Raw genomic sequence first — 17,988 nt, 5'->3', positions numbered from 1 at the left:
TGAGTTTAGGAGTGGATACATTTCAGTGATTGGACGCCATTCAAAGCGGTGAATATGACGGAGGTGGACGTAAAACGAGGGTGAACCTTGTGTTGTCTTTTACCCGTGGACGTGGAGTTGGTCTACTTCCTGTTGGACAGGAAGGTGATGAACACCGGCCGTTAGCTTGTGCTAGCTTGTGTTAGCTCGCAGTGTAGCTACAAGCAGTAAACATACACACTACATCCTGCAGTGAGGGTGAGCTTCTGGTGGCGATGAGCCCAGGAGGAGGGGCTTAGAGTGGTATTCAGTGGGTGATGGTGGCGGCCTGACTTGCCGTCATGCCGCGGTGAAGCTTTAGATGGATAAAAGTGTTCTCTCAGCACATTATACTCATATGTTGGTCGCACCGATTTATAAGACACAGTCCACATCTTGGAGGAAATAAATAAGGTATTAAAAGTGCGTCTATGACCTCAGATTTGACAGGAAGTCTTGATTTGAAAGCTGCACGCAGCCCCTCCATCATGCGTGTTGTTTACGCCTCCTGAGGCTTCCTGCATGCCCCGCACTTCCTGCTCAATCACAGCTGATACAGTAGATCTGAGACAGGCTGAGACTTTGTCTGACAAACAGCAGACGACAAAAACAACAACAAACACTGGCGCTGCTAATTCAATACAACAAAAGAGGACAGAAATACAGCGGAGTGGAGGAGAAAATCACATTGATGGAGAGTCGGCCCGGAGAGACTCTCAATCAGATCGAATCAAATCCAAGCTAATCACATCTTACCTTCCATCTCCACGGTGGACTTCACTGTGTTGTCGTCGTCGTCTGTCTTCTCAGCAGGCGGCTCGTCCTCTGCTGGAGGAAACAAAAGCTGTGACGTCTGTGACACATCGACGTGACATAAGTCGAACACACGTCGGCAAAAAGAAGCCTGAGCCGCCATGTCATCGTCTTCTTAACGTCTTCTTTTACTTCTTACTGTCCTTTTATTTATGCTCTCATCTTAACTCCTCTTATGTTTTAACTTGGTCATTTTTTATCTTACTTTGTCTATTTATGTTTTATATTTATATTTACTTTATATTATTGTTAATATTATTGTTTCTTTTTTGATAATTTATTCACTTGTTTCTTTTCCTGCTCTTACCTTCTTATTGCTGTTCTCTTTTGATTTGCTTTGAGCTCTTTTAGTTTCTTACATCTTTTTAAATCTTTGGTCCTCTTGGTCTCAGCTCGTGTTGTTGGGTTCTTGTGTTGCCTGGGTTCTTATGATGGTTCTTATGATGGTTCTTATGATGGTTCTTGTGATGGTTCTTGTGATGGTTCTTGTGTTGCCTGGGTTCTTATGATGGTTCTTATGATGGTTCTTATGATGGTTCTTGTGATGGTTCTTGTGATGTTCTTATGATGGTTCTTGTGATGGTTCTTGTGATGGTTCTTATGATGGTTCTTATGATGGTTCTTGTGATGTTCTTGTGATGGTTCTTATGATGGTTCTTATGATGGTTCTTGTGATGTTTCTTATGATGGTTCTTGTGATGGTTCTTGTGATGGTACTTATGATGGTTCTTATGATGGTTCTTGTGATGTTCTTGTGATGGTTCTTGTGATGGTTCTTATGATGGTTCTTATGATGGTTCTTGTGTTGCCTGGGTTCTTGTGATGGTTCTTGTGATGGTTCTTATGATGGTTCTTATGATGTTCTTATGATGGTTCTTATGATGGTTCTTGTGATGGTTCTTGTGATGGTTCTTGTGTTGCCTGGGTTCTTATGATGGTTCTTATGATGGTTCTTGTGATGGTTCTTGTGATGGTTCTTGTGATGGTTCTTATGATGGTTCTTGTGATGGTTCTTGTGATGGTTCTTGTGATGTTCTTGTGATGGTTCTTGTGATGGTTCTTATGATGGTTCTTATGATGGTTCTTATGATGTTCTTGTGATGTTCTTGTGATGGTTCTTATGATGGTTCTTACGATGGTTCTTATGATGTTCTTGTGATGTTCTTGTGATGGTTCTTATGATGGTTCTTGTGATGGTACTTATGATGGTTCTTATGATGGTTCTTATGATGGTTCTTGTGTTTCCTGGGTTCTTGTGATGGTTCTTGTGATGTTCTTGTGATGGTTCTTGTGATGGTTCTTATGATGGTTCTTGTGATGGTTCTTATGATGTTCTTGTGATGGTTCTTGTGATGGTTCTTATGATGGTTCTTGTGATGGTTCTTGTGATGGTTCTTATGATGGTTCTTGTGTTGCCTGGGTTCTTATGATGGTTCTTGTGATGGTTCTTATGATGGTTCTTGTGATGGTTCTTATGATGGTTCTTATGATGGTTCTTCTGATGGTTCTTGTGATGGTTCTTATGATGGTTCTTATGATGGTTCTTGTGATGGTTCTTATGATGGTTCTTATGATGGTTCTTGTGATGGTTCTTGTGATGGTCGGGTTATATATGTCTGTTGTGTATCGTGCACTTTGGGTTCTTTTCTGTTGAATTGTATTTAATTATTTTGAGTATTTTGTATTTGTTTGTTCTTGCTGTTGTTTATGTTCTTCTGTGTTTGCTTTAGTTTGTTTTTGTTTTTGTTGTTTGTCAAAGCACTTTGTAAACCTGAGTTTTTAAATAAAGTTATTATTATTATTACATTAGCATGCAATGAGACTGTGAGGCTCCAGTGATGGACGACTCCGTGTCCAATCTCTTATCCTGAACACAATCTGAATGTTGCTGTGATTATTCTGTGCTGGGATATACATCTGCATCGATTCAAACGCTGCCAGTGAGGAATACAAAAAGTGGAACACCCTTATTGTGCTTTTTTTTCAGTGTTCAATCTTCCAGCCGCGTCATTTCAAACCGCTGTTAACGTCCATGTTTCCATATGAGATATTTAGGGTTTCATGCATCGAGCTGACGTGTTTTCATATCAGTCTGCCTCACTGCCCTCTGGATATTTTGCTTCATACGGTGATAATAAAAAAAAACAATCAGGAAATTAGACGATCACCTGGAGCTTTTTCAATCTGCTGTGTTATTATTTGTGAGTGACAGCTCGTGCACCTCAAAGTTGTGATGTGAAAGGATAAAAAGCAAACATGCACAAGCTTTGTGTACACACCTTTGTCTTCTTCTTCATCTTTCTCTTTCGGGTCGTCGGTGTCTTTTTCCTCGTCTTTTTTGTCTTTCTCGTCTTTTTTGTTATCGCTGTCGGTCCCTGCGTCTTCCTCTTTGTCCTGGTTCTCGGTGTCATCATTATCCTTTGCTTGAGTGGGATCCGGGGTTTCTGTGATATCATCTGCAGCCACAAATAAACAAAAAGAAGAAAAGGTACATGTTGAAGATTTTTTCAGGCATAGACGTTGTTTTAAAGGCAGAATGTGAGACATATATATATATATATATATATACATATACATATTCAAGACTTATCAAAGTGGAACGCATCATAATCAAGCGCTAAGCGGCTTGTCTCGAGCTGCATCGTTGTGTTAGCATGCTAATGTTAGCGCTCTTTAGTTAGCTCGTAGCTTCACATTGTTGTGTTAGCATGCTAATGTTAGCGCTCTTTAGTTAGCTCGTAGCTTCACATTGTTGTGTTAGCATGCTAATGTTAGCGCTCTTTAGTTAGCTCGTAGCTTCACATTGTTGTGTTAGCATGCTAATGTTAGTGCTCTTTAGTTAGCTTGTAGCTTCACATTTCATGTAAACTGACACAGAATGAGCGTGATCTAAAAACTCTTACTAACATCCAAATAATCAGTGAGTATGTTCTTCTTCTTCTCTCTAGTTCTTGACTAAAACAGCTTTTATACACAAGGGGAGGAGCCGGCCGTCCCGTCCATGTAAACACGGCTCTGACAACAACACAGCCAGCGGGACTCGAGCTTCTCCCTCATTGTAGACAGTCATGACTCAGAGACACATTTACACAGGACAGACTTTATGATTTATTGATGTGGAACATGTCACACATTCTGCCTTTAAACACAAACCAGTCGTAGCAGAACAGGAGGAAACATATTTTTTCAGTGGTCTGTTAAGATGTCCAGAGCTTTATCTTACAAAGTAACCAAAGATACATAATTGAGCAACATATTGATTTGTGGTTGGTAATACAATAAATACACACACACACACACACACACACACACTCACACACACACACACACACACACACTCACACACACACACACACACACACACACACACACTCACACACACACACACACACACACACACACACACACACACACACACACACACACACACACACACACACACACACTGACAAGAATGATGCAATGCCTCTGAATTGGCCTGCGGGTGTTGTTTCAAACTGTATATCCTCGCCCCTCCTCGCTCCTGCCTCTTTGTTTGTGTCTCTTGAGAAAGTAATTACAAAAATCTCAGGTCTTGGACAGCGTCCCGGGGCTGCTTTACCATAACTCTTGCATAGAATATCTACAAAAATTCATGTTCAGAGAGGCTCTATCTGTCAAATCTCAGTCAATGGGATGGGATTTGAATAAAACAAAAACAGAACGAGAGGCGAGGCGCGGCGCTGCTCGCTGCCAGTATGCAAATGCAGAATCTTAATTATAGAGCAAGCAGAAGCAGCGACGAAACGTATTTGGAGAAAAGAAATTGTGCAAGCTCAAAGTTAATGGTCGCCCCTTTTGTAACACGCACACACACACAATCACACTCACACACACTTAATTCACTTAAGACTGTTGCTGTCAGCACAACAAAAACCCATCAGTGTCTCAGGGTCTGTTTCCTGCAGCCTGTGAGCCACAAAGATTTAAAGCTTTGTGTAAGAGTCATTCCTCTGCTGCTAACAGGACTGATCAAGTTAGATTTTTTAATCAAACTCTGAGATCGAGTGAAAAGCAGAGAAATGAGCCGCACACGGGTCAGCTCGTACTATTCCTATCTCCCGCAGAGATAAGAGTCAAGATCAATGTGTAGCTCCTTCCTTCTCCAGGAGTATCCGCACACTCTCACTAACACACAATCACACCCCGGTCCATGCTGGAGCCTTGGACTTGTAGCTCTACTATACCTGGGTTTTGACTCTCCATCTCCACGTCTTCATTTCCCACAGCATCTAGAAACAGAAGAGGAAGAGGAAAACAATCGAGTTTAGTGCTGTTGCCTGGTTGGGGAAATGACTTGGTTTTCGATATCACCTCAAACAGCCTTTTCAGTCCCTTCGCTTTGTGGAGCTTTTTGTCTTTGTACCGCAGTGTGAGAGCAATGGAACCACAAAGACATACATAAATTAAGTGACAGAAAAAAGAAGGGGAAAAAAAGGATGTCACTTCTAAAGGCATGCATAATTGAGGGATTTCTTTGTTCCGAGTGTGTGTGATAAGAGAACTTTGTTTTGTCACAGCGATGGCACACGGGATGGGAAGACTGAATTGGAGCGAGCGAGTAGGAAATTCAATTTTTGATGACAAATGACATGAAAAGGCCGTGTGGTAGAGCCGAAGGGGCTCCAACATGTGTTAATGGTCCGTAGAGCTACATTACCGTTGTCATCCTCTTCCTCATCACCTGCCTCCTCTTTACCTGCAAGAGGAGGGAAAAGCAATCATCAGGCAACAAGGAGCGCACGAGCGGGAATAATGTCAGTCATTCATTTCCCCCCCCCAAAAAAACCCGAGCCAGCAGTCACACTAATGATCACACAACGCTTCATCTCAAGGCAAAGGATTCATCTTGTTTGAAGTGGCAACTGAAATTTAGAGAGGGAAACTTTATGTCTGACTTTCACAATATGTCGTTACAAAGAGGGTTGAGAAAAGAGGTTTCTGTCTTTTCTTTAAGATTTCTTGTTAAGAATATCGACGGCTGCAGCTGCGAATGAAACTTTAGAGACTCTTTTTTAGTTATCAATATAAAAGTAAACGTGTTAGCTTTGTCAGCCTTATGCATAGAAACCTGTGCTTCAGTGACTGATTGATAAGATAAGATTAGATTAATGAATCATGCATAAATAATATTCCCATAATTGTAGCTAGCTTAACTATGCTTGTTGCTTTGTCAGACTGTTATTTAGCACAGGAGAGCTAACAGCTAAATGCTACCTCCAAAAAAGGGACATGTGACAATGCTAACTCACTGCAGGTTAATAGTATCCCTAGTAGTAGTTTTGTTCACTCCTACTATTGTTGCAAAATGTATTAGCATGCTAACATGAGCTAACATGAGCTAAGCCAGAGTACAGCTGTGGCTCAAGGGCACGTCAATACTTTCACAGATATTCTATCATAAACCTGAGTGTTTGGACTCGACTATTATCACAAACATCTCTGAAAATAGTGTCAGTATTTAACTAGGTTTCACATATTGCCAATTAAAGGCGGGAAACTTTTTGTCCCTGTTAAGCCTCAACCGCCATGTGCAAAGTACGCAGGGCATGGTGATTCTAGAGTCGAGGCAAAAAGAGAGGATAAAAACGAATAATTCCTCTTCATTTTTCTTTGCTGACTTTCATTGACAAACTCTGGTTTTCACAGCAATAAGGCATGCAACGCTTAGCAGGGCAACGAGAGTGAGTGCTGTGAGATGGGGCCCCCTTAGGGAGGTTTCCTACTGTCATTACATTGTCAACTCTTAAGCCAACTGTATGTTTTCTTATCATCTGTGCAAACTAATAAAAAGATTTGGAAAAAAAAACGTTGCACACTTCGGGTTGTGCTTTGGTTTAAAGTTTGTTAGCCCTATGGGGCCCCCATACTGGTCAGGGGACCCGAGCCTGTTGACGAGCAGCACCTCTGAAAGTACGGAGGCAGAATGGTGGGAAAAAGTCATCCTGTCCCTGAACCGCCATCGGAGGTAGCAACAGAGACCAAACCTGAGGAACATTATTGCACCAATGTGGATACAAAAAAAGGCTTCCAACGGAGGATCTCTGTTAAGACGCTGTCGCTGAATCACAGTCTGTAAAGGGCTTTAGATGATATGAGACGAGATGCTTTTTCATGCATATTTCACACAAACATCATCCGTGAAGAATCCGCTTTCTAATCGTACAGTGTGACCGTTTCCGAGCTGAAGATGCTCGCTGTAACCTAATCAGCCCGACTGTCCTCCGCCTGAACAACACCTCGTTTATTAAACACAAAAGAGAGATTTGAGTGGTGACATAAAACACCTTTAATCCCTACATTATATCTGTTAGCCCCCCACCCCCATTGTCTGGCTCTCACACATTCTTGTACGCATACACACACACACACACACACACACACACACACACACACACACACACACACACACACACACACACACACCATAAACCAATGACATTTGGGACAAATTGACTAAATGAAAGCCATGACACCAATAAGAGAACATGCTCCACAATGGCCATTGTGCAGCTTCTATAATTGCTTTTTTAACAAGCTGTGTGGAGAGAAACCATTTTTTCATATCTATGCAATTTTGCCCTCCGCCCACAACAATAAAAATGCCATCCTCTATTAAACGGGGGAAAAAGGCCAGCTTCTACCAGCGCTGCTTGTTTGTGTCGAGTGCCCCTGTCCGTCACGCAGAACGCTGGTGACACACAGAAGATGGCAATCCTTTCTATTAATCATGACTGGCATTTTGAGATGGAGACACGGACAGGGGGGGCTGAAAGGGGATACTTCAACGGGGGGGAAAAGCAGGTTAAGATGAATGCCTCTCCCGGCTATAAGGTCATCTTTAACTTTAATTCTGCATTTTAAAATCATGCAGGACTTGTCTAAAGTGATCCCAAACAACAATCTATCAGATAGGACAAAGCGCTGGATGTAATTTCCTCCCTGTTATTTGATCATTCATGTTTGGCTTATCGAACGCAGCAGTATTCAATTTGTGCTAAAGGACACATTGCAAGGAAACAATAAGACACACACACACACACACACACACACACACACACACACACACACACACACACACACACACACTAGACAACAAAAGAGTCTATGTAGGGCAGATTTGATTTACAATGGCTGCAAGTTAAGTGCAATTAGAGCACTGTCTGTGCACCTCTATATCACTCGTGTCCTCCCAACAGCAGGTGGCAGCATTGTTACAGCGTTCGGCCCCAGTGATGCTCAGTGCACTAAAGAGTGTCTTCTCTGAGAATCAGGGCCTGTCACACTTCACACAGCAAAAGGCTGCAGCCAAAGACATTTAGTGTCAATATTCCCATGGATTCCACTCTCAGAAAAGATGGAGACTAAAAGGCAATTTTCGGCACTCGTCTGCACTCGTGTTGAATGAGGGGCATGGCCGTAGTGTTCACACACACTTAAATGATTTATTTATGTCAACATGAGATCCAAACGGGGGGGTACAGTATCTCAAGGACATAAAGAATTTAGATGCTGATATGCAACCTTTCCCATGCGTGTGCTATATGCCCTGAAGTAAAACATCGGAGGATATTTCAGAGAAAGTAAAAGTGAACTCCAGATATGCTCTGTCTCCTCCCCCTCAAACGCCGTCTCCTATCACTTCCATTAAAGCCAACCGGACCAAAGCACCAAAAAGAAGAAAGAAAAGGGCGGGAGTTGAAAAATTCATGAGACATGTGTAAAAGGAAAAAAAAAGGGGGCTCTGAGATGACCGGCGGCGATCATTCAAAGACCTTTCGCATGTCAAATGTGTGTGTGCAAGCAAAGTGCTCGTGTGTCTGAAAGCGAGCCGTGGTATAAAAGGGGGGGCGTCACATGGAGAGGCTTACTGTCTGTCCACACATGAGGTTATTCATCTGTGTGTCCATCCGTTTCTCTTGGAAAAACTCAAGCAGGCGAGCCAGGCATCGATTTCTGACTCGATGTTCACATTTTACCGCGCCCTGTGACATCCGCTAATCTCACTAAAACCAACCTCGATATCAAATAATAGACACCGTGCGGGCGCTTGCCAAGTCAGGTGTGCTTTAAAGAGGGGCTGCACTGCGCCCTGGACCTCTGTGCCAGCTGTCGCCTCTCTGCTCCACCCCCCTCTTCTCCCCGCTCTGTCTCTCTTTCTTTAGCTCGCAGCATCCGCATACTGTGCTTCTGTTTCATGTGGATTACATCACAGCATCGCTCACAACACACACACACACACACGCACACGCGCATAAACACACACACTGTTAATCTGTGACCCCCTTTTGCAAACACACTTCAGGGTTATTTGTACTTGATGAGGGATCGTGTGGTGGCTTCTTTTGAAGAATCACTGCTCATCATATCCAAACAAGTCCCCTGTTGCGTTGGTCTTTAAATAAAAGTCATTAGAATAAAAATGTGTACGGCGCTTTAACGTTAAAAAAAGGTTTACAGAAGGAGGACACTTAGGAGGAATTTATGAGATGGGGGAAAGCTTTGAAAGGAACACAAGGAAAGCAAATAAATGGAAAGTCGAGATTTTAGAAGCAGGGAGAGATAAAAAAAAAACAGTCGAGTACGCGTGATGTCTGATGGACAAAATAAGACGTTTTAAGACTTCTTCTTTGAAAGGGACTTAAAGGTACAATATGTCGACATTTTATGACAATTTTTACATTTTTACTATATTTTTTCTCCTTTTATTTAACTGATGTACATATGTTTGATTTTTAACTTCTTGTTATTTTTGATAATTATATTTCTGTTTCTTGAGCTGTTGTGACAAAAAAATTTCCCCCATGGGGATCAATAAAGTTGATCTTTATCTTTAAAATATCTAAATTAATAAAAAATTGACTAAACACATTATGTATATATATATATTATTGAGTTCTTACGTAACCTCAAATATTTCCAACAGTTATCAAAGCCAGAGAAATCCTTCATTTCATTGTGTAACAGGACGTGTCTTGTCGAGGCGGCCGCCATGACAGACAGAATATTTATTGTTGCCGTGGAAACACCGGATGTTACGTCAAAGGCCGCTGCACAGTGAAGCGTGAGCTGCTGCTGTCGCTGTTTGTGCTGATGTGATAAAAAACGTCATTTAAATTATACTCGGATACGTTAGCTCGTCTGTAAACATGTTCTCTTCCTCAGGTCGGTTTCACCCGGTCGTCATGACTACGGTCAACGCAGTTTATTTTGTGGGAGAGAACTCCCATGATTTCCCAACCAGCCTCGCCCGTCATCTTTTTTTGTCATTGTGTTGATTGAGAGCCCCCTGGTGGTGGAGTTTACACACTGTGCCTTTAAACATCTTTTCAAGGTCCCGGGGCAGACTGACCTGACATGGATGTTGACATCACAGTAAGTAACCGCTCACTGCACATGTTTGTGTCAATTGTTTGCTTTCGTCTTGTTTTTCTCCTTTTTATTCCAGCGGAGGCTAAAGAAGGATTTTTTTTCTCGAAACACTTTTAAAGTAGCATTTTGTGGGAGTCTGATAATCACCCTCGGTTACACTAACGGGTGCATTCATCATGAAAAAAAACAGAGTGAAGAAAGCCTTAATGTTTTCTTTTCATCAGTGCTGTGACTAAAAGCTCCCCTCATGCCCGACCCGAGGACTGAGGGGCGAGTGAGTCCCCCCCCCGAGGAGTGTGATGGATGTGATGGATCACACCGGGGCCATATTGACAAGACGCACTCCGCTACCTCTGCTGCAGCTGAGTGTAATTTATTCTAAAAAAGAAAAGTGCTCCACATATTGACTCCAGCAAATAGGTGACCTGCTTTGCTGGCAGTATAGACAGGAGGCTGAAATAAAGACGTGCTATTGTGGAAGGAAGATCTCAACACACACAGGTGCACGAGGAGACGGGAGAGGTGGATCTCGACTCGTCTCGTCTCACAACGCTGACAGGTTGTTTGTGCCGCTCGCATTTCCTCCACTCGCTGCTATCGTGACATCTGAGTGTTTCCTATGATTAATCCTTCCCATGTGCTACATCGAACCAGACCTAACCTTTACAGTGCAGGCGGCACAAAATCATTTCTTTCCCCTTTCCTGCGAGAGAGAGGTTGTCTCAAGGACTGAGTGTTCCCATGCTGGAAAGCTGTGCCAAGGCCTTTTGTGCATGGATTAGTTACTATTAAGCTGCCGGGCCTGATAAATTAGGATTTATAAAGATTATTACAGAATGCTTATGCCCTCCTAATGCTGCTGATTGAATTTGTGAATCATATTGAATTACTGCCGTGGATTATAAAAAAAAAAAAAGGTACGTCGAATAAGACGGGGGAAGAAATGACTTATTGTGGCGCGTTTAAAGGCTACGGGAAACATCGACGCCCTTGAAGTGTTTGTGCTTCGGCCGCTCGCGTTCACAGAGAGGAACCGACCCCCCCCCCCCCCCCCCCCCGAAGACAACAACCATGTCTGCTGCTATCTTCAAACCTTCCCGCAGCAACCTTAAAGGCTTGAAGACAAATGGATGGTGTACCATTTTAATTGCCTACTAACGCCCTGCAGTGCGAGAATCTAATTATCTTTGGTCCATCGTATCGGAGAAGCCTATAACTGTTTCAATATTACACATCCGAAGGGGCTGAAACGGCAGAATAGCCAGATAATGGCTTCTTAAACAAGTTTGCCTCTAAGAAAACATTCTTTTAAAAAAAAAAGAGCCAGCTTCATCTTGTATTCATTTCCCCAAAGAGGAAGCTTGGCAACGAGAGAGAGCAGGAGATTACTGACCAAGTACACACTCCATTACTTTGTACACACAACACAGATTCTTATGCTAACACACATCGACGGACACTGTTTCCTCTGCTGGAACCAAACATGCAGTCAATATTAATCGAATTAGATACAAAACAAACACACGTGCATGCAAATCAGACGCCGACTGTGAGGACAACGCGGCTCCACCACCTCTCGCTGCAGAAACGTCAGAGACCCATTGAGTGGGTTAATCAGGGCGAACACCGATACTGATGTTTGAAAAAAACTATTTACCCGATGTTGGTTTTTCATGACTTCTTTTACGACATTTTCTCTCATGTTTGTCCAACAGGTGACTTCCTCTTCTTCTCTGAATCAGGAGATTGGTGCGCACGATTTCAGCATTAAATAGTAACGACCCAACAGACACACGTCGGCTGCAGACATCAGATCATTGGTAAAATAATATGGCATGAACCCGATGTCTGTAACCGGGGCTGATATCTTCCCGGTTAAACTTATGACCCTAAAATATCGACCGACGGGGCACCGGCATGTTGCACATTAGGAACCAGAGTCTGCAGGATACTGCAAGCATCAGCTGGAAGAGCCGCAGTCACGCCCCCTCTGCTAACAAAAACGTACTTCATTTTCTGATAAAAAAGGCAAAATCCCTCAGATGGGTTCAGTCCACAGCAGAACAGATTCTTGGGAGGGTTAACGCTGAGTAAAAGGCCTGTTAGCTGCTCTATGGTCATGTAGAATAAGGTACTAATAAGTGCTTAATAATGACTTATTAGCAGCTATATGCTACTAATTAGCATGCTAATAAGCAACTAGTTAATGGTGAATATTGTGACCTTAATTTAAAGTTACTGATTAAGACTCACTTAGCTCCGTCTCTGTCGGGCACAGCGTTAAGGTGCCCTGGAAACACCACCCACGGGTGCTGTGGTGTGGCGGTCGCTACAGTGCAACGCTACACCCATTTAGTAGGATATTTGTCAGTTGAAAAATGTGGCTCCTCGCAGCGTTCTCAACTTGATGATCAAAGTAGATGAGGAAAGGAGAGAGAAAATGTAAAGAGAAACTAACTTTCCATCAACTTGAGTGTCGGCTCCAAAAAGACACAAAAGCCCGTTCTGCTCTGGACTCTACTCCCCTGAGGATTTTAAAAAATATTTATTTTGGGCTTTTTTTTAACCTTTACTTGATGGGACAGTGGATGGAGTAGGACACTGTGGCGAGAGAAAGAGAGAGAGAGAGGGGGGAATGACATGCGGGAAAGCAGCCACAGGTCAGACTTGAACCCGGGTCACCAGCTTGGAGGATTTAAGCCACTGACATGGGGCGCGACCTCACCTCTAGGTCATCTGCGCCCCCCACCTGAAGGGTTTTTGTTACTGTCAAGATATATTAGCCGATTCAACTAGCCGGCTCTCCTCCGAGTATTTTGGCTTCAACTCATTTCATGGAAGAAGATGGAGACGCGCTGTCTATTTTAATATACAGTCAGTGTGACCTATACTGCAGCCAGTCAGCAGAGGGAGCTCTAACTACTTTGGCTTCACTTGAGGCGAGGTGTTGATTCTTTTAGTCTACGATGCAAACGCTCCCAAACAGGCCTTACCTCTGCCGCTCTCCTCGCTGTCCTCCTTGGATTTTGCAGACGGTGGATTGTTATCTGTAATGAAACAAGAAATAAACTGTGATTTATAGACGTGGGCGGGCACATCGTTATCCCCCCAAACAGCATCAGGACACTCAGGGCGTTACATCTTGTCAAATTGAACAGTTATATGAGATGATGGCGAGAGTAATGATGACGTTTTTTGGCGAGCCCAAACTCATCCGAGCAGTGATTATTTCTCGCTCGGCCTCCGGGAGAACTCAGTGCTGTTTTTGTTTTATACCTGCATGACAAAAAAAAAACGACTCATGTGGGAGCGCAGGGGAAGAATGCGAGGCTTTGAGACCGACTCCAGAGCTCAGCGCCGGGACAAAAGCGGCCATTCCATGAGAGAATAGCAGACACATTCGGACCTTTGAATGGGCTCCAAGCTGCACTGATTCAAACTCAAAGCTGATGGAGCAGAATGAAAGGCCGGTTCTTGGCTCTGGCTGCTGAAGCCCATCAAACAAGGCCAAACTGGACCAGGACAGGGCTGGCATGATGATACAACAGAGCTAGGAATTATCAGGGGTTATTTCCGTTTTGGCTCGACCTGCTCTGGTTCTGTTATTATACAGTATGCAGTTCACACACAGATCCTCCCCTCCACGTCTTTATGATTCAACATTACGTGCACATTCAGGAATATCACATTTTACAGTGCACTTATAAAACTGCCCTTTTATGTCCCCCTCCCCCGTCCCCCGCCGTGGACTCTCATTGAAAACACAGATGCGTGTAATTGGCAAATCATGGGGGTGACTTTGGGAGGAAAAACATTTTGATAGCACCCCGAGGTTCGACATCTGCAGAGAACACTCCCAAGACAAGACGCTTAAACTAACATTGATTTCTGCTTAGGTGGTTGCACATGTTCGATTGCATGACGTCTTCATGGGACAGTGGAAAAAGCCCCCGATCTGTCCCGCAGAAAACTCGCCAACAGGTGTTTTTTTTAAGACCTGCTGTTCCTTGGAGAACATTTCTAGAGGCTTTATATTTCATATTTTGTCTGTCCGGTGAGTCAAAAAAGTTACTACATAAGTGTTCTCCTGTTCACCTCACCTTGACCTCCATGGGAAACTTAAAGGAGCAGTATGTAACTCTGACACCTAGTGTTTAAAACTGGTACTGCAGTGCAAATTCAAAACATTATAGAGAGTTGACTTCCTAGAGGTTAGAGGAGATTCTTAAAGGCTTTATATGTGATTTTTTGATCCAGCAGATGTCGCCCTTGAGCACCAGCATGAAACCAAAACAACTTGCGCTGCATTGTTGTGTTAGCATGCTAATGCTAGCGAACTTCATTATGCTCGTATCTTCACACTGCATGTAAATTTACCTGAAATGAGCGTGATCTAGAAACACAGTTAAGCAGTGAGTACAGTATGTTATTCTTCTTTTCTCTAGTCCCTCAATTAAACAACTTTTATACACGAGGGGAGGAGTCAGCCGGCCGTCCCGACGATGTAAACAAAGTGAAGATAGGACTCTGAAAACTCTGAAAACATCACAGACAGTGGGACTCGGGTGTTACACCCATTGTAGACAGTCATGACTCTCAGAGTTATTTTCAGAGGATATACTTGATTTCTACATTTAAGTGTGAAAAATCACATAGAACGACTTTAAAGGAGCAATATGTAATGACACCTAGTGTTTAAAACGGGTACTGCGGTTGACTTCCTAGAGGCTAGAGGAGATACTTAAGGAGGCAGTGAAGCTCCTTTCCTTATTATCTGAACAGCTCTTATCATGGCCGACGCTCACACACTTCCAGGTCATCTCATTCAGCGAGGAACCAAACCGGAGACTTCGACCTCAGCGCAGAATGAACCGCTGCTAAACTCTGTCCCCGCAATTCAAACAACACACACACTTCTGAGAGGCCGCCGCTCGCGCCATTGCTTATTCAGGACATCAGCGCACAGACAAATGTCAATAGTTGATCCTGATAAGCAGTATCTGGGAGTTTCAGGCCGCGTGTCAAGATGCTGCTGTGATAAAAGCATTATGCGCTGACAGTTTGTGTTTGTGTGCTATCACCTGGCGCGTGCTGCCGAGGGATGTTGCTCGGCTGTTTCTTTTTGTCACCCGCTTTAGGGTGGTCTTAAAGGCATTGTGCGCGTAAGCCGGATGAAGAGAATGGAGTTGGGAATTAGCCGTGGATATAAGCTCTTGTAAAGTAATGTACCTGATGTGAAGTATTTTTAACCGCCGCGTGTCAGAGCCACCATTCAACTTGTCACCAGATGAATAAACATTCAATTTCATCCGCCGCATAAAAAAGCCTGCAAATCACTGTCAGCGGATGACGCTGTGTGTGTGTGTGTGTGTGTGTGTGTGTGTGTGCTCTAATGGAGGTGTTAAGGAGGAAAGGCAGCCATGAAATAGTCTGTCACTCACCTCCCTGCAGCTGCTCCTCTGTAACCTCCATGTCATTGTCTGCAGGTGGAGAGAAAGACAGCCAGTCAAACTATGCTACTTCATAATGCACAATACTGCAAGTCATCACGCCGGGTCTTCTGGATTATTCTGTGGGAGCGGCGGGACATAGTTAACGACATGATGCTTAAACAGCCAACAACATTGTGTTCTCAGAATTGCATCGTAAATCATCGAGTAGTGGAAGTAGCCTCTGGTTTAAAAAGGGTAGCAAAAGAATAAGTGCCTTAAAGCTGCTTTATTTGAATGGCCAGCAGGGGGCGTTTTTACTTGATGTGAAAATTACAGATTGTTAGGAACTAAGGTGTTATCGTAAGAAAAAAACTAACAAAATAACAAAGAGTAATGTAAAAAGCAATTTTGTGAACTGAAACTAAAATCTAAATGATGCTTTACCAAAAACAATGACTAACTGAATCTGTATTGTGAGTTTACAAAAGGCAGATAAATTAAACTAATAAAATCTTAAAGGAGCAGTATGTAACTCTGACCCCTAGTGTTTAAAATGGGTACTGCAGTCTAAATTCTAAACATCATAGAGAGCTGTCTGTCCCCCCCCCCCCCCCCCCCTCCTCTCTAGAGACGATGCTCACACAGGTCACCATGTGGTGGACTCTGAAGCTTCAGTGTTTATCCAGCTCTGCATGGGTCTGTAAACCTTTCTGTGTTCTAACCTCTCTCCATTTTTCAAAAGCATCTCCAATATTGATCCTAGTTTGAGCACGTTTCTGCTCGTGGAGCTTATTAGAAACATGCAGAGGCTTTTTAGGTCGGTTTTAGGTAAATTGTGGTCGAAATTAGGAGTTAAGTTGATGATGATATCTATGACGGATAAGTTGCCAACACAGTCAGCCGGGAAAGGGAGGAAACAATGCATATCCTGTTTCTGAGTGATGCTGCCAAATTGGAAATGCTGACTATATCAAACTTATGGTTAACCTAACGACAGGCAAAGAGGTGCTGGTGATCTCCTCATATTGCGGTTGATGCAAAAGACATTAACCAATCAGACCAAAATCTTATTTTGAACCAGGATGTAAACATAAACATTTCTGCTGTAAAAGTTGACATTTTAATGAGTGTGTATGGGACTTCTGGGTCTTTTGGAGCCGGCCTCACATGGACGCAGGTGGAACTGCAGGTTTTTGCACTTAAGCATTGGCTTCATTTTTTAACACCAGAGGTTGTCGTTTGTCACTTCTATTAAAAAAAAAAGACATGATAGCGACAGCCTAAAAAAAAGCCAAACTCAAGGTTTAGAAGGAGGTGTTCAAAAACAAATCTGTAGTCAGGCTTTCTGCTTCAGCTTCTTTGAAAGTGAAATATGATTCTTTTGGTAGAGAAAAGAAAACCTCTCTCTTTTGCATGTCAAAAGCCGGCTTATCCTCCTCCTTTTTTTTCAGCGTTTACCAAGCTCCAAAAAATCTTAACAACAACCTTCCCAGCCTCTCTGCAGCTCCTCACCAGACGGCCTTGGATCTTTGGGAGTTATTTCCCCCCAAATGACTGCCTATATGTGCGCTCAAATTCACCAGACATTCGTTTTCAATTAAATCCACACTGGTATGGCTCAGCATAAATGACACAAAAAAAACCTCCCATTTCCTCAAATTACACGGACTGCAGGCTGGGCTGGACAACAGCGCCTTACAAAAAAAATCCCTTTGATTTCCTCTTGTCTCTGTACTTCTTTTGTGCGAGACAGACTGAGTGAAGTGGAGGTGTTTCTGGGTGGATGAGTCGAGCTGCACGGGGGGGGGGGGGGGGGGGGGGGGGATGAGATGGAGGAGCTGCAGAGTGAGAGATGGAGAGAGAGAGGAACTGTTGATGCCTGATCTCGGATCACACACAAACACACTCGTGCATGCAGCTGCTTTGACTCTCTCTCTCTACATACATACATAAAGTCTGTCTATTCTCGTGTTGTAATGCGCAGAGTTCATGTGAATGAAACGTGTGTGAGATGAATAAGTGTGTAAGGCCGTGCATGAGAGTGAGGAATGATTGTGCCGCGGTTAACAAGGAAAAGCTAGTGTTAGCTTTGATGAAAGGCTGTTGTCATCTGTTCTGTGGAAGTGTAACCATCATCGCTCCCTGTGGAGGCAGCGACAGACTTTTCTTTTGTACAACACTGAATCTAAGGGAGCAGAGCATTAATCTCACCCTGCTTGGGGGAAACAAAGGAAGGCCCTCGGATACAGAATAACAATAGTGCGAGGATGGAAACATAGGTTGTCTTAGCTTCTGTAACCTGCTCTGAGATTAT

The 17,988-nt window shown here is 43.3% G+C and overlaps 1 protein-coding gene and 1 pseudogene across 5 annotated transcripts in view; both read right to left on the bottom strand.

The window, feature by feature from the left end:
- The window catches only part of macrod2 (mono-ADP ribosylhydrolase 2), a 607,882-nt gene that overhangs the window by 27,507 nt on the left and 562,387 nt on the right, over nt 1-17,988 (bottom strand). For 2 of the 5 annotated variants that reach the window (XM_061039437.1, XM_061039433.1), the window contains exons 10-15: nt 15,684-15,722; nt 13,236-13,289; nt 5,531-5,569; nt 5,058-5,102; nt 3,111-3,287; nt 775-846 (exon numbers count right to left, since the gene is read on the bottom strand). In XM_061039437.1, coding sequence (XP_060895420.1) covers nt 775-846; nt 3,111-3,287; nt 5,058-5,102; nt 5,531-5,569; nt 13,236-13,289; nt 15,684-15,722 — 426 coding nt within the window. The remainder of the gene's footprint in view (nt 1-774; nt 847-3,110; nt 3,288-5,057; nt 5,103-5,530; nt 5,570-13,235; nt 13,290-15,683; nt 15,723-17,988) is intronic. The other 3 variants (XM_061039435.1, XM_061039438.1, XM_061039436.1) reach the window with 2 other exon arrangements.
- Nucleotides 1-17,988, bottom strand: part of LOC132975123 (tubulin beta-1 chain-like) — a 543,950-nt pseudogene that overhangs the window by 181,373 nt on the left and 344,589 nt on the right.

Source organism: Labrus mixtus, chromosome 6 (assembly GCF_963584025.1).
Source record: "Labrus mixtus chromosome 6, fLabMix1.1, whole genome shotgun sequence".
In the NCBI taxonomy this organism is placed as follows: domain Eukaryota; kingdom Metazoa; phylum Chordata; class Actinopteri; order Labriformes; family Labridae; genus Labrus; species Labrus mixtus.
The sequence above is the reverse complement of the archived record's forward strand: the minus strand, read 5'-3'. Positions and strand labels throughout refer to the sequence as shown.